This window comes from Onychomys torridus, chromosome 5, assembly GCF_903995425.1.
Source record: "Onychomys torridus chromosome 5, mOncTor1.1, whole genome shotgun sequence".
NCBI lineage: Eukaryota > Metazoa > Chordata > Mammalia > Rodentia > Cricetidae > Onychomys > Onychomys torridus.
The window spans coordinates 55,182,667-55,199,601 of record NC_050447.1 but is presented as its reverse complement, the minus strand read 5'-3'; the positions used below and the strand labels follow the sequence as shown (position 1 = coordinate 55,199,601).

Genomic DNA, 16,935 nt, shown 5'->3' with positions numbered 1-16,935 from the left:
CTGCCTGCCAGCTCTGCCTGTCCTTTCTCTGCCTAACTATTGGCTGTTTAGTTATTTGTTAGACCAATCATGTGCCTTAGGCAGGCAAGGTGAGACAGCAACACACCTTTTCATAATTAAACATATGCAGCAGAAACAAATGTAACACATTTTTACACCATTAACAAAGGCAGCAGAAACAAATGTAACATGCCTTTACACCATTTAAGTAATATTCTGGGGCATAAGCAAATGTAACACAACTTTACATCATTTAATATTCCACAGCAAAGATGGAGAGTCCCCTCCTCCCCTTAATCTGTGGAATAGATTTTGCACAGCCAGCCCACTTGTGCTAGTTCCTCTTCTCATTGCTGAGACAAAATACTGGATAGAAGCCACTTAAGGAAGAAAGAGTTTATTGTGGCTCACAGCTTAAGGGTAGAGTCAACATGGGGCAGGAATGTGAGGTAGCTGGTCACTTTGCACCTGCAGTCAGGAAGCAAAGAGAGAGATGAATGCTGGGGCCCAGCTTGCTTTCTCATTTTGTTTCATTCCAGGAACCCAGCCCACGGCATGGTGTTGCCCACATGTTAGGGTGGATTTTCCCATCTCAATTAACTTAATCTAGAAACTCCTAACAGACATACCCAGAAGTGTGCGTCTGTTGTGATTCTGAATTCCCCCAGGCTGACAGTCCACATTAACTGCGACACCTCCAAGTCAAGAATGCATGTTCTTACCTGTCTTATGTATGATAAAGAAACAAGCAGCAGCTTGTCTTGGCCCCTTGAACCTACAAGGAGGTTAACAGGGAGGCTGCTGTAGATATCAAGTCAGAGAGGAGACTGTGACACTGACTTCCATCTTTTCCAGGCCACAACTACTGCTCAGTGAATAATGGCGGCTGTACCCACCTCTGCTTGCCCACTCCGGGGAGCAGAACCTGCCGATGTCCTGACAACACCTTGGGAGTTGACTGCATTGAGCACAAGTGATGACGAGAACGCCTTGCTCCCTCTCCAAGTATTTCACAGCAACACCCTACTTGAAACGACTTGATCTGAAGAAACGACTGACTGAAAATTGTCCTGCAGTGGAGTGACCACTAGGCCCAGCTCTAGCCTAGCCTGAGCCCCCACAACTTCCTCTCAATCTCCCCTAAAACAGTCACCCTGAGCTCAGTAATGGGACGGTCTCTACCCCAACATGAGGGCAGGACCCCCACATACTCCCTGACCCCAGTCTTCAGACAAGATTATAGAGTTCTGAGTAAAAAGCCAACATAGTGGTGCATGCCTGTAACCCTAGCTCTTGGGAGGTGGAGGCAGGAAGATCAGGAGTTCAAGGCTAATCTTGTCTATGTAGTAGGGTTCAAAGGCAGTCTGGATTACATGATGCCCTGTCTTCAAAAAAAATTTCAGGGTGAAAATTATGTGTCTATGCCAGAGCCATAGGGCCTTTCCTAATCTTAGACTCCTCCATGGTAAGTAGTCTCCCGAAGACCTAATCAGGCTACTTGTCTGTAGCTTTACAAGCTCAGTCGTTACCCGAGGTGCCTGAGAGCCTGTCAGGTTCTCCACATAGCACCCAGGCCCAGCTTAGGCAAGGTTGTGAGTCAAACTTTTTCTCTTGGTACTCTGTCTTTATGCTCCCATCTGGCTCCTCTCCTATTCTGTACCACCTTTGCCCTGTGTAAGACTATGATTTTCCTGAGCACGATTTGCCGTGTGATCAAAGTCCAACATCCCCCAGGAATCCGTGGTATTTGGTGGATGGTAACAAGCAGCCCCTTCCAGATGGAAAATCCTGGTATTTCAGCAGTGGCCACTGATAATCAAGTTAGCAAGTCAAAGAACTGTCTGTGAGAGCAATTTCAAGATGTAGCATCAAGATGTTTGAGGACAGGGGACTGTTATTTTGATGTGTCTTGAATTGTAGCAAGTCCTTCCTCTTTGCCAAAGTACCTGTATTAGCATCCAGTCTGTGATGCCACGTGAGTCTTCAGCCCCACTCCTGGTACCGGTTTTCAAATACTCTCACAGAGAGTCATCTGGGGCCCAGGCTGGGGCAGGGCTTGAATAAAGTCCCTTCATAGTCCCATCAATGCATAGTTAGTCCCTTAATTTTAGAATTGTATCTTTGTTTCTCCCTCTCTCTGTGGCTTTTGCTGGCTAGATCTCCATCTGAAGACCCATCTGGGAAGATCTAATTGGGTGTCTCTACCAGTGGTTCAGATCCCGAATTGCTCATTGTGCTCATGGGTGAAATTCAGGAGACTGTTGCTGCCTTCATGTTTCTGTCTGCTGTTTGTTTCAAAAATCTCCCCTGACCATATGTAGAGCCACTACTTTATTTTTCTAACTCCATCTCTCTATCTCTATCTATCTATCTATCTATCTATCTATCTATCATCTCTCTCTCTCTCTCTCTCTCTCTCTCTCTCTCTCTCTCTCTCTCTCTAACTGCTTCCAAGACACTTAAAGCAATCAGAAGTTCAGTTCAGCACAGTGTAGGGTAAGGACATAGTCAAGACTTAGTGGGACTGTAGATGGAGAACAGGAATGGAAAACCCAAGAGGAAATGGTGGGGAGGGTTTAAAGGCAGCTGAAACTAAAACCCTTAAATAACTTCAGAGAATAATGGCACATTTTGCAAAAGATGCTTAACCTTGAAGACACAGAAGACCTTGTCTGATGCTTTTCTTGGGGAACAGAGCTCCTGCCTCCTTTTCTTCTAGCTTTATCACACTCCGCCTCCAATCACCCCTTCTCCTCCTACCTCCATCTCAGCCTGCTTACATTGGACCAGGAGTCTGAACTGGGAGGAAGTCTTTACTTAAAACGATTGGAATTTATATCACAAGGTTTAGGGGTCGTGTGAATCTTCTGCAAAGCCTCATCGGGTAGCCTCAGTTGTTTTTGAGTCATTTTTATGAAGCCCCCTCTCTCGTGTTCCTCATGATATCCATCTTTTATAACTTTTATTCATTTTACTAGATTCCTTCTAAAATGTTTTACATGATAAATTCTTAAACTGTGGAAACCACTGAAGGTGCTTATTAATGGTTCTCCAGATGTATACAAGTATTGGATGACTCCTTGAGTTTACAGTTGTACAAATATTAGTGCAGAAAATTAAAAAAAAAAACAACTGTTAGAAATAAAGTCTTATTTTGTCTTGTTTTTGTTGTTTTGTTCCATGGTGACAGGGTGTTGCTATGTTGAAGCCTAGACTTGACCTCAGACTCTCAATCCTCCTGCCTCAGATCTTGAGAACTGGGATCAAAGGCATATGCTACCACAGTGTAATGTTGCAGCCAGTTCATGGTGGGAAAACAGACCATTTAATGGTTGGCAAAACCTAGGGGACCCAAGACTTACCTAATGAGCCTTTTATTAGTCACACAGTTCGGGGAAGACAATGGCTTATGAATGGCTTGAAAATTAATTATATCACAGACTCTAAATTACCCTTATGGACTTTTTTTGTTTCTTTTTATCTGTTTATCTCCTCCTCATTCTAACCCATTTTTACAAGAACCCATATACCAGACTAGCCTCTAATTCTCAATGTACCTAAGAATGACTTTGAACTTTCTGCCTCATCTCCTGAGTGTTGTGAACACAAGCATGAGGCTAGCCTGTGCTACATAACAAGGCCCTATCTCAAAACATCACAACAGCAAAAAGATTGCTAATCAGATAAAATCTGGGCTAGAGTTGAGGATTATCGAGGTTTACCAGGAGCAGCAGACAAGGAAGACAAAAGAATCAAAAGAGATCAGGCTGGGGATCTAGGGAGGAGCTCGGGTGCCTGCTGCTGTTTGTGGCCTTCATAAAGAGTAGTCTGGGGTGGGGCCTGGCCTTATTCCTCAGGTGCTGTTCACTTTTTTTTCTTTTCAGGTTTTTTGTTTGTTTGTTTGCTTGCTTATTTATTTGTTTTGAGACAGGGTCTCTTAGAGACCCAGAACTCCTCAAATGGGCTAGGCTTGGGGGGGCCATTGAGCCCCAAGGAGCCCCAAGGATCTTCCAAGCACTAGGATTATAAGCCCGTGCCACTGTGTCAAACTTTTTTACATGGATTCTGGGGATTGTACTTGGGTCTTCTTGCTTTGTTTTGTGTTGAGGATGAGGCATGTGTGAAGCCCTGGGTTTGATCCTTAGTTCAGGAGGTAGAGGCAGAAGGATTGGAAGTTCAAGGCCATCCTTGCCTACACAGTGAGTTCAGGGTCAGCCTGGGCTACATGAGACCCTGGTGCTGGGGATCCAGCCTATGGCTTTGTGTATGTTCCTTGGTAACCACTCTACCAACTGACCCGGCAACCATTCTTTTACCGGCTACTTGAACACACCCATCTGAACAGCACAGTTCTGAAGAGGAGGCTGGGATCCTTCAGCCGCCATAGTCTCTCTGTCCATCTTCACTTTTACCAGGATGTGGAGCCCAAAGGCTGCAGCCAGACTCTCAGAGATCTAGCAAGGGAGCAGGACTCCTACAAGGGTCCGTGTGGTCCTTGTTAAGATGGCACAGAAGTCAAGCTACGCAAGGGCCAGAAAGCCCGAGTACTTTGAGGATGGCTTCCTGGATGCTTGGCTTTCAGGTGGGCACTGGTGAGCTTAGAGGGCCACCCAGCCTGCCTTCAGCCTAGCCACTCAGCTTAAATCTAGCTCGGTGGTTCCCAAACTATGGGCTGTGACCCCTTGTGGTCTCACATCAGATATTTACATTATGATATATAACAGGGAAAAATTACAGTTATGAAGTAGCAACAGAATAATTTTATGGTTGGGGGGTCATCACAACCTGAGGAACTATATTAAAAGGTCGCAACATTAGTAAAGTTGAGAACCACTGATTCCAGCTGGTTTGCCAAGGCAGTTCCAAATATGACCACAAGAGGGCGGCCAGAGCCGCTGAATGAGTGAGGCATTGCCAGTTGACCCTAACTGGTGTTACTCGACCTCAATGGCAAAACCTGTAAACATCCAGGTGGAGTTGTGTTGCAGCTGCCCCCACACCTCACAGTTGGGGTTAAACTCTGGCATTAGTTTAAGAGGGACAAACTACATTCAAACCACAACAGGTTACCTAAGAGTCTGGGGCTTTCCCAAGGTGGCCCTCCCACCTCTGTGGGAAATCACCTTCAACAGTGAACAAGAATTTGAACGGAGTTTTCTAGAAATAAAATGCTTGGCCTGTATGAGTAGCATCTATAAATACAGTCTATCTTTCAAAGTAGTACAACTGGGTCAACAGTCAGGAAGAAAAACAGGTCTCAAGTGTCACTTAAGAATGCACTCCGGTGTCATTTATTTTCCTGTGGTACTAGACAGAGCCTGAACCTGAGCCCTCATGCATGCTAGACAAGCTCCCTACCACTGAGCTCCGTTCCTAGTTCAGATCCTTGTGTTCTTAGTATTAGACAGGACCGTCATCTGGTGGTGAAGTAGTGGGGAGGGGGTTTTATAAAGATTGTTCAGCTCTTAGAAACCTCTAATGCTACAGGGGGTGGTGGCGGCACACACCTTTAATCCCAGCACTCGGGAGGCAGAGGCAGCGGATCTCTATGAGTTCGAGGCCAGCCTGGGCTACCAAGTGAGTTCCAGGAAAAGGTGCAAAGCTACACAGAGAAACCCTGTCTCGAAAAACCTAAATACTAATACTAATACTAATACTAATACTAATACTAATACTAATACTACTACTACTACTAATAATAATAATAATAATAATACCAAATACCAGAGGCAGAGAGATAGGCTGACTAGCCAACCTAGCCTACTTGGCAAATTCAAGGCATGAGTAACCTTGCCTCAAAAAACCTAGGAAGGACACCTGAGTCGGATCTCTCTCCTCTCTCTCCCTCACTTCTCTCTCTCTCTCCCTCTCTCTCTCTCTCACACACACACACACACAGACACACACACACACACACACACACACACACACACACACACACACACGGAAGGGAAAGGCAAAGAAGCCTCTGGGAAATGTGGATACCAGCTGAGTCAGGAAGACACCTGCCAGGGTCCTCAGAGAAGTCCCCACGCCACGTCACCGTAGGAAGCACAGATAATCACCTCTAACTGCTCCAAGTAAGCTGGGTCAAAGTGCAGAGTGTTTCAGTTATAATTCATGAAGATGAATTTAGAAGAAGGTATATATCCTTCTATTTAAGGTGGATATTGACCCTTCAAGCCCAAGCTCCTTGGACACCATGTCTCCAATGGAAAGACAGAAATTTCCAGAAAATGAGAGCTCCGATGTTTGTTGAAATGAAAACTTACTCCTAGGAGGAAAGAGACTTGGGCCAAGATTTTGCTCACTAGGAAAATGCCAGAACTGAGTTTATAGAAGCCACAGCAGCCAGTTTGTCAGGGAGATCATGAACACAGCTGGCCTTGGCCATCCCTTGCAGAGGCCTGCAGGAAGCTTAGATCTAGGCTGGCTCCTCATCAGTCCCATTGTTATGCCAAAGATGGACTCTACGATTCGTCCTCGTCCTCGAAGAAGCAGAGTGTCCGCGGAGGTGCTATTTGTAGGACTAAACAGAAACACAATCAGACAAGGCAAGTGCCGGGATGACATGGACGGGAGTAGTAATGTCACTGCTGCTGTGAGAAAAAACATTAGGCAAGCTGACGAAATTTCAGTCTCATGGTGTAACTCTCCTAAACACGAATCTGTAAATATCAATTTTAAGGAAAATGTGTGGAGAGAAAAAGGAATATTTAGAATTTGTGTGTGTGTGTGTGTGTGTGTGTGTGTGTGTGTGTGTGTGTGTGTGTATGGGAGTGCGCGTATATGTCAGAGGTTGACATTGGGTATCTTCCACAATAATTCTCCACCCTATCTGATGTTCAATGACAGATCTGTCACTGATTTGTCTGGTCTGGCTGTCAGCAAGACAGAGGGATCTGCCTAGGTCCACCCCACTAGCACTGGGGTTATAGGCACACACCGCCATGCTCAGCTTTTTAGGTGGGCACTGGGGATCTGAACTCCTGTTTCCATGCTTGTATAGCAAGATCTTTACAGACCCAGCCATTTCCCTATACCCTAGAAGAGCAGTAGCTCTGGAGCAGCTACCACACTCTGGTCCTAGCCTTCCTTTTACCCACGCAGCATCTGAGCCCAGAGTCACCTATAAAGATGACATGTCACTGGAGTGCTAGAATACCAGGCTCCATTTGTCTGATGGCTCCTACTTTGTTGTGATTGATACCATAGCCCAACCCCATTCCCCAGGCCAGCTGCAGCTTGGATGATTTCACTGGCAAAAACAGCGACCTTAAAAAGAAATTTAAAACTGGGTGAACATGAAAAGGAGATGGGCTCATCTCTAATGACACTGGACAACGTCCAAGACACAGAGGTAAATGAGGAAGGAAGTCACAGAACGTTGTCTGTTCTGTGGTGTATTTTTGTACAACCAAAGACACATGCATATTTGCACTCAGGGCAGGCATGGAAGGAGATCCCAGAAAGTCTTAGGACGTCCTCTCAGGGGAGGGCAATGTGGTAGTGGTAAGTATAAGGGCTATACTCTTCCATTGTCTAGTGTCGTCTCCTGTAACTAGAATGTTCCGGTATAGGCACACCATACCCTTACAATTAAAGCCATTTCCAGTAGAGAGTGAGATGGGGGAAAGATCTCCTCCACACTGCCAGTTACAGAAGTTTGAAAACGGGAAGTTGCTGGGTTCCCCTTCCCAGCTGCTGAGGCTGTAGGGGAATTTCACACTCCAGGGGACGCACCTTAAGGAAGGAAGGTGTGCACAGACCCACACAGGCACACAGACTTGAGGGAACAAACTTGTTCTATCCCTCCTAAGGCTCTCTACCAGCTGACCATCAGCCGGACTGTAGCAGCTGCTCCGAGACCAGACTTCAGGTGATCCCTCTGGGCTCTTAGCCAGGGTGCTTCAAGTATGGCTATTGGGGGCCTTGCAGTGGTTCCCGTCTGAGGGATGAAGGTACCTGTGAAAGTGACAAAGAGGAAGCTGTGGTGACTGGGCTGGTGACTGTAGAGGGTGGGTCCCACTTTGCCCTCTGGGGATAGGATGTTCCCAGACACCTGTCCAAATGGCTCAGCAGCCAAGCTGAAGCTCTGTTGTGCCCACTGGGGATGCAGGCCTACCTGGTGGCACCTTGGCTTCTAACCTACCTTGTCTACTCTGGCCAGCTCAGGGTCTGCTCTGGGACTTGTCATTGCTGTGTGACAAGCAGGCGAGTCTCATTCTAAAGTAAGTGGGTAGGTCCCTTAACAAAGTAGGTAGCTATTTACAGCAGTTCCTGATTCCCCACATATAGGGTCTCTTTGTCACTGGGGTTTTCCACCTGCTCTTAGTGAGGATACTTAGAAGACAAGTCCATGCTCAGCTCCACTCTGCTATATGACCTTGGCATGCACTCAAAGTCCCCAGCTTGCACACAGCACAAAAGCCCTTTGCCCTGGGCAAGGGACAGGGATGGAGGGGAGGGGCTGGCAAAAGGCCAGAAAAGCTGCCTTTTTAATAGAATCCGTTCTGTATATAGTAGCTTGTGTGTATGTGTGTATGTGTGTGTGTGGTGAGTCTGTGTGTGTGCATGCATGCACATGCCCCCACAAGTGCATACATGGTGGGTATGTGCCTGCACCTATGGGTACATCTGCATGTGTGCATAGATGCGCACCTGTGGGTACATCTGCATGTGTGCATAGATGCGCACCTGTGGGTACATCTGCATGCGTGCATTCGCATGTGGAGGCTACAGAACAGCTGCAGGTGTCATTCCCTCACGCTCCATCTCTTTTTGTTTTCCTCTTTTCACAAGTATGCTTGTATGTAGTGTGTGCATGTGTGTGGGGGCCTCTGGAGACTTGAGGTCTACATCAGGAGTCTTCCTTGATCAAGCTTCTCCCTCATTCTTCGAGACAGGGTCTCCAAATCAGGCCCAGAGCGTGTCCATCTGGCTAGCTAGTCAGCTTGCCCTGAGCATGCCCTCTCTCAGCCTTCCAAGGGTGGAATTACAGGTTGGCTGTCATCCCACCAGGCGTTTATGTGCCCAGTACTACTGTGTTTGGCAGCTGCTCCCGGTGACCCTGATTCAAGGAGACAGTACTGACACACCCAGTTCAAAATTGCAGACAATCCGAAATTGCAAGGTGTGGGGTCAGACCCTTCCAGAAGAACAGAGCCAGCTGAATGGATACAGAGGACCCGGTGGAACCTGTCCTGGCTTGAATTCATAAAAAGGCCAAGCAGCTGCATTCTCTCAGCTTAATGTGGCCCTCTGGGTCTCAGGATTTCAAATAAATTCCTCCTAAGTCTCTGTGTTTGTGGCCTTGCCCTGAAAGGCTCCTTCCTTGGGCCCTTGTCATGTGGCTGTCTGGCCTCACAAGGCTATGCTGGCTGATGCGCCCTGAGGCAGAAAAAAAGCAGTCTTGGCTGCTCTCCAAGGGCAGGGCTTGTGTACCCCAGGGGCTGCCTCTCTCATTGGCCCTTTCCTCTCAAGCTATTCTCCTTGGTGTGTCTTAAAAGCTGGTATCTTCATTTTTGTGGTGTGTGTTTTATGTGTGTGTATGTGTGTGTGTGTATGTGTGTGGTCTGTGGGGGGTGTGGTGTGCTCACAAGTACAGATGCAAACACCTGTGCACATGTGCAGAGGCCGAAGGAGGATGCTGGGTGTCCTCTCTACCACCCTGTGCTCATTACCTTGAGACAAGGTCTCTCAATAAAGAGTCTGTAACAGCAAAGTCCCAGCATCCTTCTGATTCTGCCTCCCCCACGCCTGGGGCAACAGGCACAGGCAGGGTCAGCAGGCTTTTTACATGGTTGCTGAGGATTTGAACTCAGGTTCTTATGCTTAGGCAGCAAGTGCTCTTTTCTACTGAGTCACCTCCCCAGCCACCTCCTTGGTTTTGTTTTTGTTTTGTTGTGTTTACAGACAGGTCTGATTATGTAGCCCAGGCTGGCCTCAGAGCCATGGTAACCTCCCTGCCTCACTCTCCTGAGTACTGGAACTAGATGCATGAGTCAGGACACCTCACTCCTTGGTTTTTAAAGCAAAAAGGTCACATTTGAGACGTCTTAAGCTTAACTTAGCTTGTTCAATACAGTGAACGAACTGTTTGTGGCTCAGGAGGAGTGTGGCAATGAGTTCTTTGGTGTTTTCCGCCGGGCCTCTGTTCCATTCGGATGGAGCCGTTACCCAACAGGACATCTTTATGGGAAGTGGACAGTCTTCTGGTGCTGTCTCAGCCTCTGGCTGCCCTCAGGACAGTGACCATGCTTCTGGGTGCAGTGAGCATAAACGAAGGGCTAAGGGACACGCTGGCTTTGGTTTCAGCTGAAGGAAAGTGCAAAGGACAAACCACCCATGAAAATCTGGGGTCTCTGAAGAGCTTTGGGCCTGCGGGTTGGCACGGGCCAACAGCCTGCTGGAAACTACTTCACTACTTTATAGTTTGTACTAACTCCTTCTCCTTCTGTGTAGCTGGGGATGACCTTGAACTTCCTGTGTCCAGCTTCCAAGCACTGGGATTTCAAGTGTGCACCACCAGGCCCAGCTTATAAGGTGGCGGGTGTAGGATACCCACCCCCGCCTAAAGTCCCTCACCTGGGTACACTAGGCACGCACTCTACCAGCTGCACCACATCCCCAGTCACCGTTTATTGACCTGAATGAAAGATTAAGATCACTGCTGTTTCCAACATTTTGACACTGTGACATGATGCTGTCATCTGCAAAGTTCAGAATTGTGGAATCAAGTTTAAAAAAAAAACAACTCATAATATTTTAATTACATTTCTAGTTTTGTGTTAGGCCACATTGATAGCTAGCTATCCTCATGAAAAATACAGTTTAATGGGATGCAAACCTGTGCCAGGCTAGGAAGAGCGAGAATAATGGAAAGCATGTGATTCCTAGTGCCTCCTGGCCATAGGCCCCTTCAGTCAGGGGATGTGCCAGCCTGCCCCGAGGACTTACTAAGCACCCATCACTGGGTGCAGAGTAGTGGAAGGCAAATCTTAAGAATGTCTATGTCAACCAGGCATGGTGGTGCATGCCTTTAATTCCAGCACTTGGGAGGTAGAGGCAGGCGAATCTCTGAGTTCGAGGCCAGCCTGGTCTCCAGAGTGAGTTCCAGGACAGCTATGGCTACACAGAGAAACCATGTCTTGAAAAACAAACAAACAAAAGAATGTCTATGTTCAGGTTTTCTCTCATGTGAGAAATCTAGAAGTGTGTGTGTGTGTGTGTGTGTGTGTGTGTGTGTGTGTGTGTGAGAGAGAGAGAGAGAGAGAGAGAGAGAGAGAGAGGAGAGAGAGAGAGGAGAGAGAGCGAGCAGAGGGGGTTATGAAGGAGCCTGTGAGAAGGCTTACTGGGTGAAGGTGCTTACCAACAAGCTTGAAAACCTGAGTTCAATCCCCGGGTCCCAAATAGTGGAAGGAGATGCTGACTCCTAAAAGATGCCGTCTGACCTGATACACGGGCTGTGGCATGTGCACACTCACAGAGTAAATAAATGTAGAAACAAACAAAGCTCCCCTCCCCGACCCCAACAAAAAACCAAGATGTGCACACTTCAAGAACAATGCCACCGGCTGAACTCTGGTCTCCACATTCACATGAGCCCGAGTACCCATACACACATGAACACACACAATAAATAAGCTAATAAAATGTATAAATTAATAAATAAAATGTATAAATTAATAGCTAATAAATACATGTATAAAATTAATCAATAATAAAGAAAGAGGGGATAGAGACAAGGGGAGAGGAGAAGGGACAAGACAGGCTAATGGGGGGAATAAAGAAATATCACATTTTCTCTCATAATCAGAATCTGGATTTTAGCTACATATACACAGATATAAAATGAACGCAGAAAGAGGGGCTGATTGAGGGAGGGAAGGGGGCGGCATGAGGAGTGAGGAATGAATTAGGGTGGCAGAGGGCACAGACGTGAGTGAGTACAATGACTCGTGTGACAATGTCATGGTGGAACCCATCAGCTGCCCTAGGCTCCCTGCCAACCCTCCCTTTCAGGGTGTCTTGGTGTGGACACACACCTGCCTCAGGACATGCACAGTGGAGAGAAGTGACCTGAGAACACAGCCCCATTTCCCTTTTTGTTTGTTTTTTGTTTTTTGACACAGGGTTTCTTTGTCTAATAGACCAGGCTGTCTTTGAACTCACAAAGATTCGCCTGCCTCTGCCCCCCAAGGGCTGGAACTAAATATGTGTGCCATCACCACCCGGCAAACCCAGCCCCACTTTAATGTAAGACTTAGCAGACCCACTGTGAAAAATCTGGGATTAGTAAGGTGTGGGGTACACACTTGTACCCCAGTACCTAAAGGCTGGTTGGGAGCTGTGGGTCAGCTTGAGCTCTCCTCCCTGTCTCCCAGATACAGAGCAAGACTTTATCTATAAATAAATAAACAATGCCGGATGTCACTGGAAGGCACATCTGCAGAATGCATCCATGCTTACAAAATGGCCACTTGGATGGCTCCAGGTCTAGACAACAGCCAGGTCCCCGCCACTGACAGCTCAGAAATTGCCGCAACGTTTTCAGAGGAAGCCAGAGTGAGGGTTTGGTTTCCACGCAGGTTGAGCAACTTCCTCCCAGGGCACTCAGAGCTGAACATGCCCTTTCAACATGGGCAGTCCGGTAACACCAGAGGATGTGACCGGGCTGTAACATAAATATCTCCAGGCACCTGTAAGAAAACACAAAACAAGAAAGACAAAGTTAAAATTCTCAGACCATTGAGGTTGTCAGGCTACCTGAGGTCGGGTGACTGGTAACACAGGGACTTGAGGCCAGCTGTGTGACTCAGCCTGAGGCTTTTACACACACACATCCAGCAGTGAAGAAGGGCTCTCGGAGCCTACCTTCCCCTGCTTAAATCCCAGCCTCTGCCCAACTCTCTCTGGCAAGTCAAGTGAGTTTGCACATTTGCAAAGTGGGTATGATAATCATACTCTTACCAGATGCAGTAGCTGTGGTGATGCCCAGCACACTGCCCAGCACCACATGCGCCAGCTACTCTTTTTTATTTTATGAGATTGTACCCACAATGTTGTTTTTCTTACTGGTGACTGGATCCAGGGCCTTATGCCTGCCAGGGAAGAGCTCTACCTCTGAGCCACATCTCCAGCCCCCTTGCACTTTTTATTTAAGACAAGATTTATTTTTTTCCCAGGCTGGCTTTGAACTTGCAATCCTCCTGCCTGGGCCTCCCAAGTAGCTGGGATGGCAGGCCCTCACCCTCCTGCTTCCATGATGTGTCCCTGAATTTAACACTAGAGCAGACTTTCTTAAGAAAGCTTACTTTGAAAAAAGCAAAACACCTCACAGGAAATTTGCAAGGGGGCTGGAGAGACGGCTCAGCAGTTAAGAGTCCTGGCTGCTCTCTCAGAGGACCTGGGTTCAATTCCCAGCCCCCACGTGACTGATTCACAGCTGTGAGTATCTCCAGTTCCAGGGAACTCTGACTTTTGCTGGACTCTGCAGGCACCAGGCTCACACATGATGCACAGACATGCATGCAGGCTAACATTCCTACACATTTGCATGAACTCCTAAGAGTCTTCAAATTGGCTAACGGTTCATTAGTTCCCATATTTGATATTCTTTCTCCCAGTCTGTAAACATGGCTGTCATTATTTCGGTTGAAATATTTGAGCATTTGCCCCCAGGTGTTTGATGCTGTGTCTCTAAGGACAGGAGCGTCTCTCACATTACCACGAAGCTATGATCCTGTGCAGCAATCTCAGCAGTAATTAGTCCTGTGATCTGATAGTCAGTCTACACTCAAACCTTACCAGGGGTTGTGCTGATCTCAAACTAGAATTGTTTTCCCTCTTCCCCTTCAATTCACAAACCAATCCAGGCCAAATAGCTCTTCAGTTTTTCTTTGTCTTTTACATGGTAGGTTTCCTCTCTCTCTCTCTCTCTCTCTCTCTCTCTCTCTCTCTCTCTCTCTCTCTCTCTGTGTGTGTGTGTGTGGTGTGTGTGTATGTGTGTGTGTGCACACCAAGCCCAGTATCACACATCATTTCTAAAGAACTCAGTTGGTAGAATGCTCCTCACATGGCTCTGCCTAATTTGTCTCTTGTGATTAGGTTCAGACTAACTTTGGGCACAATGGCTACATAAATAATGTGCTCTCAGTGGGTCATGCTGGGAGGCGCATGATGTTATATCTTCAGGATGATTCTTTGAGACTGTAAACATCCTGTCTCTCTCAGACTGGTTCCCAGTGGATTCTAGAATGATTGGAAGAAGAACGATCCATCACACAGGCGCTCATTATGCACCTGGAGGCTTTCAGCAAGCCTTCTTCTAAGTGCTTTGTGCTATAGCAGTCTGCCTTCCCTGCATTGGGGACCTTGTGGGCCCCTGATGCCCCTTCTTTGACCTCCAGAAGTTCACATGGAGCAGTACTCCACAAATGCTCGGCAGACCAAAATAAACACGAAGAGTGTAATCCTGGTTCCTGTACATCTCCTCCAGGGCAAATGCTGCAACAATGGTCTTTCAGGAAGGTTTCCTCTCATGATTGGGATAGGACCTCCAGGAACACAAACAGGCTTTTCTGCCCAGTGGGGAGTTACAGAGAAAGAACTTGAATGGCTGTATATGCAAAAAGGAAGGGAGAGGGGGAAGGAGGGAGGGAGGCAGGGTGAGGGGAGGGATGTGGAAGAAGGAAGAATTTGATATGAACTCACCTCTGTTAGTCAGCCAGTCCACCATCCCACGACTGCATATGTTCCTCAAGGTCCATGTGTTGGGACTTAATCTCTCTGGAGGTCAGGGACGGGGCATCAGGGGAACCCTAGATCCACAGGTGGGGTGAGCATGGACCTAAAACTACAGTCAGTTGACATAATGCTGCAGAATAATGTTGGTGGCACAGTGTCATGTGTGGAACATACAAACACCCAGTGCAGCTTGCCATGCATGCTTGGGGTGTGTGTGTGTGTGTGTGTGTGTGTGTGTGTGTGTGTGTGTGTGTGTGTGTGTGTGTACAGAGTCTAAATGTGGGAATGTGCAAATGCGAGGTGGCGGGGGGGGGGGTAGAGGTGTGGCAGGGGACAAAGCAAGGAAACAGAAGAAGGGATTGTATGGATGACAGGGAATCCGGGCTGAGGCGGCACATGGCAGCCTTGAATGTACCTGAGGCCCAAAGTGCTTCCTCCTTCTCTCCAACTCCTGGGGCCATGGCCATGCTCCCTCCCTTCCTTCCTTCCTTCCTTCCTTCCTTTCTTTCTTTCTTTTGAGACAGGGTTTCTCTGTGTGGCTTTGGAGCCTTTCCTGGAACTTGCTCTGTAGCCCAGGCTGGCCTTGAACTCACAGAGATCCGCCTACCTCTGCCTCCCAAGTGCTGGGATTAAAGGCATGCGCCACCCCCGCCCATCTGGCCATGCTCCTTTCTATGCTCACCATCCTACCTCAGGACAGCACTGGAACCTGTCATCGCAAGGAGCAGGAAGTGAGAGTGGGACAAGAGCAGACAGAACCCCATCAGACTGCGGCACCTTCCCTTGGTCCCCCCCCCCCCCACCCCCGGCCTAGCTCACATCCCAACTCCTTCACTGGTAGGTACATGATCCTTGAGCAAGCTGCCTTATCTCCCAAAGGCTCATGTTTCCCACTAGTGCAGTGGGAACATTACCAGGAACCCTGCAGGGGGTGACCCCATGGATCAGCAAGCCAGTGCATGCAAGCCCTCATCCCAGGCCCAGGGGTGTGATGGGTTCTTGGAAATCCTCATCTATTAGTACCATCCTAACAGGATTGCCAAAGTAGCTTAGTTCTAGAACATTTCTACCTGTTTGTATTGGTTGTAGTATTAAGGAAACTCCATGTAGTTAAAAGGGAGGTTTATTTTGTGGGGTAACTTACAAAGTGAAGGGGATAGGTTACAGGGTCCGGGAAAGGTGTGGTGCAGTCCAACGGTATTCTCTGGAAAACTCTGCTCAGTCTACCTCCAGTGTCCAGGATCCAGGAACCAAGAGAGCCAGCCCGTCCAGATCTCGGGTCTTAAGTGCTCCTGTCTTGGCCTGCCTCGTAGGTGTGACAGTTACTGAATGCTGCAGGCCACAGGAATATATCATAAGAACTCAGCTGGTTATGGCAAAGTCACTACCTGGAGGGGTTAGGGAATTCCTCCAGAGGAAGCCAAATCCCAAGGAGTTTTTGGTGTTACTTGGCTTGTTATATATCAGCTGTATTCTGTTATGAAAATCAAGTGTGCCTTCATATTTTTCCCAATTGACTTTTCCCTAAGAAGGGCTAACAGTGTGGACTGATCACTCTGGCCATGCACATTCCAGGAATTTGGAGAACGGCCTCAGGAAAGGCTTTCTCTGGAATCAGATATCTCCCTTAGCCACTTCCAAGGACTACAGGAAGCACCACCCAGGTGGGCACCCAACTTCCGAGGACTAACAACGATAACAGCCTATGTGCAAGTCTCCTGACAACATAAATTCCACAAGGAGACACCGCCCAGGTGGGCGCCCAGCTTTCAAGGACTAACAGTGATAGCAGCCCATATACAAGTCTCCTGACTTAAGGTAAATTCTACAAGAGGACACTGCCTAGGTAAGGTGGACATTAAGTAATAGCTTTACACAATTTAGCTTGGACCCTCCCTTCTTATACCAGGACTTCCAGGGCACGGGATGGAGAAGAGAGAAGAAAAAAGAGAATGGAAGAACTAGATGCATAAGAACTTGAGAGGAACAAACGGAGATGGGGAAGAACTAGATTGAAGGGCTAGAAGAGAGTACTAGAGGAATGAGATGGAAGATGAGGAAGAGCCAGATGGGAAGTACTAGCTGGATAAGAACAAGCTAAAAAGGCCCTAGGTGAGGCAGAATTAAGACGGAGAATTAAGATAGAATTTAGAGGGAGCAGTAGATAAGTATAAAGAGAAATCAGGC

The 16,935-nt window shown here is 47.5% G+C and overlaps 1 protein-coding gene across 1 annotated transcript in view; it reads left to right on the top strand.

Moving 5' to 3' along the window:
- Positions 1-2,376, top strand: part of Nid1 (nidogen 1) — a 55,719-nt gene extending 53,343 nt beyond the window's left edge. Inside the window, exon 20 of the mRNA XM_036188869.1 lies at positions 856-2,376. Coding sequence (XP_036044762.1) covers positions 856-977 — 122 coding nt within the window. The 3' untranslated portion in view covers positions 978-2,376. The remainder of the gene's footprint in view (positions 1-855) is intronic.
- Positions 2,377-16,935: the final 14,559 nt, after the last annotated feature.